At 40.5% G+C, this 8,230-nt stretch overlaps 1 protein-coding gene across 3 annotated transcripts in view; it reads right to left on the minus strand.

Moving 5' to 3' along the window:
* Positions 1-5,048, minus strand: part of MANEA (mannosidase endo-alpha) — a 62,819-nt gene extending 57,771 nt beyond the window's left edge. Inside the window, exon 1 of one of the 3 annotated variants that reach the window (XM_065911448.1) lies at positions 4,919-5,048. Coding sequence is in view for 1 of the 3 variants with exons in the window: in XM_065911447.1 (XP_065767519.1) it covers positions 3,081-3,126 (46 nt within the window). In the remaining 2 variants the exon portion in view is untranslated. Of the gene's footprint in view, positions 1-3,080; positions 4,671-4,699; positions 4,815-4,918 lie in introns of those variants that run through there. The other 2 variants (XM_065911449.1, XM_065911447.1) reach the window with 2 other exon arrangements.
* Between the last annotated feature and the right edge of the window lie 3,182 nt (positions 5,049-8,230).

The raw sequence follows: 8,230 nt of genomic DNA on the forward strand, positions 1-8,230 counted from the left end.
TGTTCTGTTTTCTGACAAATTTGTTCTGTAAATCATGCAAGATAATATATGCAAAATAAAATGTAAAAGGGTAATGTTTTAATCAAATAATACAACTAATTTTAAAAAAAGAAAAAGAAAAGTGAAGAAATATATGAAACAGTTCTGAGACCTTTATATATTTGTTAGACCCACTTCTCAGAGCACTAGATGAACACAAAACACAAAAATATCTATTTATAAAAGCTGCTGCTCCCTCCTTTACTCTATTTCTCTTTTCCTTTCATATTCCAGTAAGTCTAATCTACCTAAATAAAGACAGGTCTCCTGTGCTTAAAATTTGGACTCTGCAGTTCAAACTCTAGCTGGGCTTTTTTTGGCCTTTTCACCTGTGTAAGTGACTTGAAATTTTCCCTGCTTTTCTCATCTCTACAATGAGTTATTACCTCACTCAGGGATTTTTATAAGGGTGAAAGAAGTTAGTATTACAAAACCCCTGGAATCATTTCTGGCTTAGGGTAATACTGAATGAATACAAACAACTATTTATTTTGGTGATGATTGTTATTAAAGATAGGTGTCTGGCAAGCAATCAGTTAACACACAGTTTACTCTAAATACCTATTCTCTATATGGCTAATTTCTGGACTATTACACTAATCCATCAAGACAAAGCTAAACTGTTGCCTCTTCTTGATACTTCTCCCAATGATTCCAGACTGAAAAATACTCACTTTCCCATACAGTCCATTATGACACTGTTACCTACTTTTTAAACTGGCATTTCTTTATCTGCTGCACCCCGCTATTGAATGTATTATACATCCTACTAGATTGTTCCATAAGAGCCAGAAATGGAGTCCTTACCTTTACACTACAGTAGAACCCGATATACCTTATGTTTAGTCAATGACTAGTAAATGTTCAACTTAAAAAATTTAACTTCTGGCCCTTTTGTTTTTGACATTGGTATCTATTGGGGCAGTATGTGTACAAACAGGTTCTACAGACTATACATACATACATGCCCAGTCTACACTGAACATATTATATAGGAAGAATCATAGCTAAATAGACAGATCCAATATTTTTTTAAATCCATTTTAATAAAAATTATTGTGTCCAACTTAGCAAAACAATGAAACTTGAGATGCCTAACAGGTCTAATGATCTTTAGTAGAAAAAGTGTGGTAGAACTACTTAATTGGTTTCAACACAAAAAAGTTCCAGAAGTCACCTCAGAGGAAAAAAGTTCCAAGTTAATTACAGATGTATAGGCTTCCAAAGGAGAAACCTACTCAATACTCAGGGTATCAGATAAAGGAAAATCTAGCATCTTCAAATGGCACATGATAAAATGAAACACAGAAGTAATACATTTGTTCTTTTGATTTTTTTTTTTTTTTTTACATTTGTTCTTTTGAAACTCTCAGCTTCTACTTTTGTTTTTTTGTGATTTGCAGGTCTTTCAATCTTTGAAATGACTGACTTTACTTTGTAGGTCTAGCGAGATCCAGAATCAGTGTGATACTATGATTTCAAAATGGATTAGCTCCCATCCTGCTATGCAGAAAGACCCCAAAATTTCACTGTTTAATTTTTATTGTTATACAGATTTCTGATTGCTTTCTTTTTCTAGCTGTTTTCCTAACATTATTTTCTAAGAAACCATTGAAGAGAAATATAACTAATTCTAGCTTTAGACTGTGGTGTTGGAGAAGACTCTTGAGAGTCTCTTAGACTGCAAGGAGATCAAAGCAGTCAATTCTAAAGCAAATCAGTCCTGAATACTAATTGGCAGGACTGATGCTGAAGCTCCAATACTTTGGCCACATGATGCGAAGAACTGACTCACTGGAAAAGACCCTGATGCTGGGACAGATTGAAGGCAGGAGGAGAAGGGGATGAAAGAGGATGAAATGGTTGGATGGCATCACCGACTCAATGGACATGAGCTTGAGCAAGTTCGGGGGGATGGTGATGGACAGGGAAGCCTGGCGTGCTGCAGTCCATGGGGTTGCAAAGTGTTGGACATAACTGAGCAACTGAACTGAATTGAAAACACATCTGGAACTTTCAAAATCAGCTTCTGTACCTCAAGTTCTTTGCCCAAGTCAGTTTTAATGTAAACACCTGTATCCTTTTGTTAACAGAAATTCAGTAAAGCATAATCTCATCTCCCCATTTTAATGTTCAAAACAACCTATGAAGTAGAACTTCTTTTTACACACGACTTAACTAAATTACCAAAAAAAGGCACTGCCAAAGAATGCTCAACCTACCACACAATTGCACTCATCTCACACGCTAGTAAAGTAATGCTCAAAATTCTCCAAGCCAGGCTTCAGCAGTACGTGAACCATGAACTTCCAGATATTCAAGCTGGATTTAGAAAAGGCAGAGGAACCAGAGATCAAATTGCCAACATCCGCTGGATCACTGAAAAAGCAAGAGAGTTCCAGAAAAATTTCTATTTCTGCTTTATTGACTATGCCAAAGCCTTTCACTGTGTGGATAACAACAAACAGTGGAAAACTCTGAAAGGGATGGGAATACCAGACCACTTTGACCAGCCTCCTGAGAAATCTGTATGCAGTTTCAAGAAGCAAGAGTTAGAACTGGACATGGAATAATAGACTGGTTCCAAATAGGAAAAGGAGTACATCAAGGCTTATATTGTTACCCTGCTTATTTAACTTATATGCAGAGTACATCATGAGAAATGCTGGGCTGGATGAAGCACAAGCTGGAATCAAGACTGCTGGGAGAAATATCAATAACCTCAGATATGCAGATGACACCACCCTTGCCGCAGAAGTGAAGAAGAACTAAAGAGCCTCTTGATGAAAGTGAAAGAGGAGAGTGAAAAAGTTTGGCTTAAAACTCAACATTCAGAAAACTTAAGATCATGATATCTGGACCCATCATGTCATGGCAAATAGATGGGGAAACAGTGGAAACAGTGAGAGACTTTTTTTTGGTGGGATCCAAAATCACTGCAGATGGTGATTGCAGTCATGAGATTAAAAAACACTTGCTCCTTGGAAGAAACGTTATGACCAACCTAGACAGAATATTAAAAAGCAGAGATATTACTTTACCAACAAAGGTCCATCTAGTCAAAGCTACGGTTTTTCCAGTAGTCATGTATGGTTGTGAGCTGAACTATAAAGAAAGCTGAGCACGGAAAAACTGATGCTTTTGAAGTGTGATGTTGGAGAAGACTCTTGAGAGTCCCTTGGACTGCAAGGAAATCCAACCAGTCCATCCTAAAGGAAATCAGTCCTGACTATTCATCGGAAGGACTGATGCTGAAGCTGAAACTCCAATACTTTGGCCACCTGATGCAAAGAACTGACTCATTTGAAAAGACCTGGGATGCTGGGAAAGACTGAAGGCAGGAGGAGAAGGGGACGACAGAGGATGAGATGGTGGGACGGCATCACCAACTCAACGGACATGAGTTTGAGTAGGCTCCGGAAGTTGGTGATGGATAGGAAGGCCTGGCATGCTGCAGTCCATGGGATTGCAAAGAGTCAGACACGACTGAGCGACAGAACTGAACTGAACTAAATGGCCAACGGAGCAGCTGCAAACTTTTTCCCAGTACCTGTTATCACTCATAAACTGTAGTCCAAATTTAATCTGAAGAAAGGTTATTTTCTTACATACTCAATACTCATTGTGTGACTGACATCAACAGCTCTGGTAATGTTTTATGCATAGAAAAATGCATAAAACTGCAAATCTGCAAGATTCCCTACACAACACTATTTTTTCAAGGTTTACATATAGTTCAATATGAATGGAGTAACATACTGTCATGAAAATGATGTGCAATCCTGTGACTTAATATTACCTAGATTTTTTATTTTTCTTTCAACTATTGTCTAAATTTGGTTGTTGTTTAGTTGCTGAACACGTCTGACTCTTTGCGACTCCATGAACTGTATGTAGCTCGCTCCTCTGTCCATGGGATTTCCCAGGCAAGAATCCTGGAGTGAATTGCCATTTCCTTCTCCACGGGATCTTCCCAACCCAGGGATCAAACCAGGGTCTCTTGCACTGCAGGTGGATTCTTTACCAATGAGACACCCAGGAAGCTCCCGTCTTAATACTTTAACATAACCAACTCATTCCAGTCTTACTTGCCTTTTTCTGAAGTCATATAATTAACATTATCTTCCCTTGTTTTATTTTTTTAACGTACTTCCAAACTTTTCCTTAACTCATATCTGCAGGGTCTCTAACTGCTGAAACAGAAACCAACAGTCCTAACTGCCTAAATTTTCAGTGGTTCCTCCGGAAAATAGGAAAAGATACTATTCCAGCAGAGTTGCATCCTTCGACTCAGCAAACGCTAGCAGTCTACGATGATAGTGCCAAACGAGGAACAGGTGAATGAAAACGCCTCTCTGCGTCGGCCTCCCCACCCTCGCCCTGCTCTCCCCACGGCTCGGCGTCCGGAGACCGGAGCCTGCCACCTTCCCGCCGCAGCCCAGGCCAGGTAGGCCTCGACCCCCCACTGGCCCCCGAGGCACAAGGCCGAGTTTGGGGACAAAAGGATTAGGCGCTGAAAGGCTTTTCCATCACTCCTAAAATTCCCAACTTCCTGGGGAGGGAAAAATACCGAGGCGACAAGAGGTTCCGCTGCAAAAAAGCGGCGGAGACGAGGCCGACAGGCTCGGGGTAAAGTAGGATAGAAGACAACGAAACTAACCCTAGCAAAATTAGGTGTGAGAGCGACGGAGTGGGCTCCCGCGTTCCCGAGACTCGCAGCGACGCGCAGCCCGCCGCGGCCGCCGCAGGGCGTTGGGGCGCGGGGTCAAAGGCCGTCTGCAGGCGCGCAGATTGGCTGGCGGGTAAGAGCGCAGGCGCTGAGGGCCCCAGTGCGGGCCACAGCTGAGCCAGCTGGGCCCGGAAGCCTCCAGCTACTCACCAGGGCCCGGGGATCCAGACACCAGGAGAGGACCGGCCGCGGAGACCCAGACGCGGAGAGCGCAGGCAGCCGCCGCGGCCCGGCAGTGAGCCTGAGCCGCCCCGCCTCCCGAAGGGCGCGCGCAGCGCGCGCTGGGAGCCCCCGGGGGCGGGGCCAGCGCGGGGCGGGGCGGGGCGGGGCGGGGCGGGGCGGGGCTCCCGAGCGGGCGGGGCTCTGGTTTCCCGCACAGGTCCCTGGGGTCTGTAAGGGCTGGAAAGGGGTGTATCGCCCGCCGGGAGAGTTTTTTCTGGGCGTTTCCTACGAAAGGAGCAAAGGGGCAGAGTTGAGTTAAGCTAGACTCCCCCTCCTCCCCGGCCCCCCTTCCCCAACTAGAGAAAACCCATTCCTCTCTTAGAAACTGGTGTTCCAAGGTTCTGCTGGAAAGCTTTGAAAGTGTAAAGTGAAAGTGAAAGCCGCTCAGTAGTGTCCGTCTCTTTGTGAATTCTCCAGGCCAGAATACTGGAGTGGGTAGCCTTTCCCTTATCCAGGGGATCTTCCCAACCCAGGCCTTGAACCCAGGGCTCCCACATTGCAGGCAGATTCTTTACCAGCTGAGCCACAAGGGAAGCAGAGGTATCCAAAAGTTCCTTTTAACTGGCTTCCACTGGCAGTTTTCAAACATTGTAAATTAGAGGATATCTTGCCCTCCAAAAAAAAAAAATATATATATATATATATTCTCATATATATATTCTCATATATATATATATGAGAAACTTTACTTGGAAGCTAAAAGGCAGAAATGACACTTTTTATTTGCAAACATTATGCAAAATCACGTGTTGAAATACTTTTAGAAATAATTGAGAACAATGAGGCAGCTGTGAAGAAAAAGAACTTTTGAAATAGGGGTTACAGCTGAACATTTTCACCTTACATCAGCCTCAGAAGCCAAGAGAATTCTCTCTTTTGTTTGGATACCTAGTAGCAAGGAAATCCTCACTGACAGTCTAGAAGTTGCTGCTTCGAACAATTTTGTAAGAGCTCTTCTTTAAATCTCATTGGATTTTCTAAACAAATGTTAATTGTGAAATATATATATGTGTGTGTGTGTCTGTGAATGTATCCCATATGTGCACATTTTAAAGGGTAATAATAAAAAAGAATACCCAGGTACTCACTACAGACTTGAAGATCCAGACAAGTGCCAGCATTTTTGAAGCCTTCTAAGAGGCCTCTTTAAAACTTTTTCCATTCCAGCCAGAAATAATTATTACTCTAAATTTTATATTACTCATTTGCTTGCTCTTTTTGAAACTATTATGTGTGTAATTCCCTAAAAATATAGCTATCCTGGTATTGTATATTGATCTAATAAATTTACACTACATTTTTTTCCTTTTTTTCACTGCACATTCAGTTTTTGAGGTTCATTTACACATAAATCCATTTCACATGAATTGGACTATCACATCATTATTTGTAACACCCACACTATTGTTGATTACTATCAACCCACACTGATTGTTATAATCAGATGGTGGTAGCATCTGATTGATCTTTTAATTTGTATTTTCTGTCTTGCTAATATCGTTGTGCATATTATATGTTTAATGACTATTTGGGTTTCTGTGAAATGCGTGTTCTGATTTTGGTTCATTTTTTGGTTGACTCGTTTTTTAAAATTAATTTGCAGATAATCTTTATATATTTTTAAAGTGTAAATACTCTTTTTTCAGATATATGAGTTACAAATAGTGTCTCTTAGTTTGCAGAGACTCTCTTGTTGTCTTTTAATTTTTTTTTGTCTTTTAATTTTTTATGGTGTCTTTTGATGACTAAATGCTATATATTTTAAGGTACTGCTAGCTGAATTCAACAACTTTTTAGGTTATATTTTGTGCTCTCTACTTTCTTGTTTACAAGAGTCTTAACAATCAGAGACTATAGCTACACTCTTTTATTTTCTTCTAAATTTAAGTTAATTGTGAAATATTTTAGACAGACACAGAAAAATACAGATAATATAATGAACTCCCATGCACCCTATCCAAACATTTTGCAAGTCCTGCTTCCATATGATTCTTCTCTAAAATTGCCTTGGCTATTCTTGGCTCTTTGCTTTTTCATATAAAGATTAAGATGAATCAGCCAAGACCCAAAAATTCTGCTTGAATTTAATTGGAATGGAATTGGCAGAGGCCTACTGAGGTCTATGTAGATAATGACTGGATTTTGCCACCAGACTCCCAGAGTTCCTAGAGAGACTAGTGAGTATTGGTTCTGCCTGGTGTTTCCCATCCTTGTTCACATTTTTCCAAACAGATAAAAAGAATATTTCCATAAAACTTTGAGGCAAACGGCCTGCTTGCAGTGAGCACGATGGATCTGTGGCTCTGAATATCCCAGACTCAGGGTAAATCCTAGAGTTGAGGAGACTGATATTTTGGCACACACATAGATGACACCCTAGACGAGAAGCTCTTCCATAACTAATTAATTTCACTTCGCCAAAAGACACCACTAGATAAAGAGTCTCAGGAAACTGGGACTCCAACGGTTATGCTGCTGAAGAGCAGGGTGTTTGCCACTTGGCTTGTGGGTGGATTGGGAAACCGTCCATTAGTAACATCCATCTGTGAGGGAGGACTAGGTCTGCACAGTCTGCTTATCAGTTGCTCTGTAAGCAAACCCCTGTGAGTCTTCTATGCACTAGTGTTATTCCCCAGCTCTGCATCATGTAATTTTGTTTTATAATTTAGTGCATGCCTTTATTTTCTCTTGAAGTAATGGGGGACTTGGCAAGTGGTGAGACATCAGTATCATTTTGGTCATGAGAGATACATTTTGTCTTCTTCCTTTTCTGATTGGCTAGTGAATTTATACCATTTCATGCTTTAAACTCCCTATTCTATTCAATTACAGTTTCAAGAGGACTATTTGAATTGTAGCAATTGAATTTTAATCCAAGCCTGGGTATCTCAGGAAAAGGGACTTTCTGAGAGTCCAAGTTGATATGTGCCTCGGGGCAGCTGGGTCAAGTGGTAACTAGCTGGCAGAGTTGATGGCACCAGCCTTTCTACTGTCATATGTGGAATCTCACTTCCTTATTTTCTGTACTGTATTATTTTACATAAACTTTTAAATTTATGATTAACCATAACTAGCAAATAGGTATGTATTCATAAAAGAGAGAATGTAGTCCCTTAGGAATTTTTTTTCTTTTTTTCTTTTTTTTTTTTTAACTTTTATTCTTCTAGTATTATTTGATACAGGAAATATTACTTAATTTCTATTTCTGTCAATTTCTAAAAGTAATAAATGGATGACAAT

The sequence above is a fragment of the Muntiacus reevesi genome, chromosome 19, assembly GCF_963930625.1.
Source record: "Muntiacus reevesi chromosome 19, mMunRee1.1, whole genome shotgun sequence".
In the NCBI taxonomy this organism is placed as follows: Eukaryota; Metazoa; Chordata; class Mammalia; order Artiodactyla; family Cervidae; genus Muntiacus; species Muntiacus reevesi.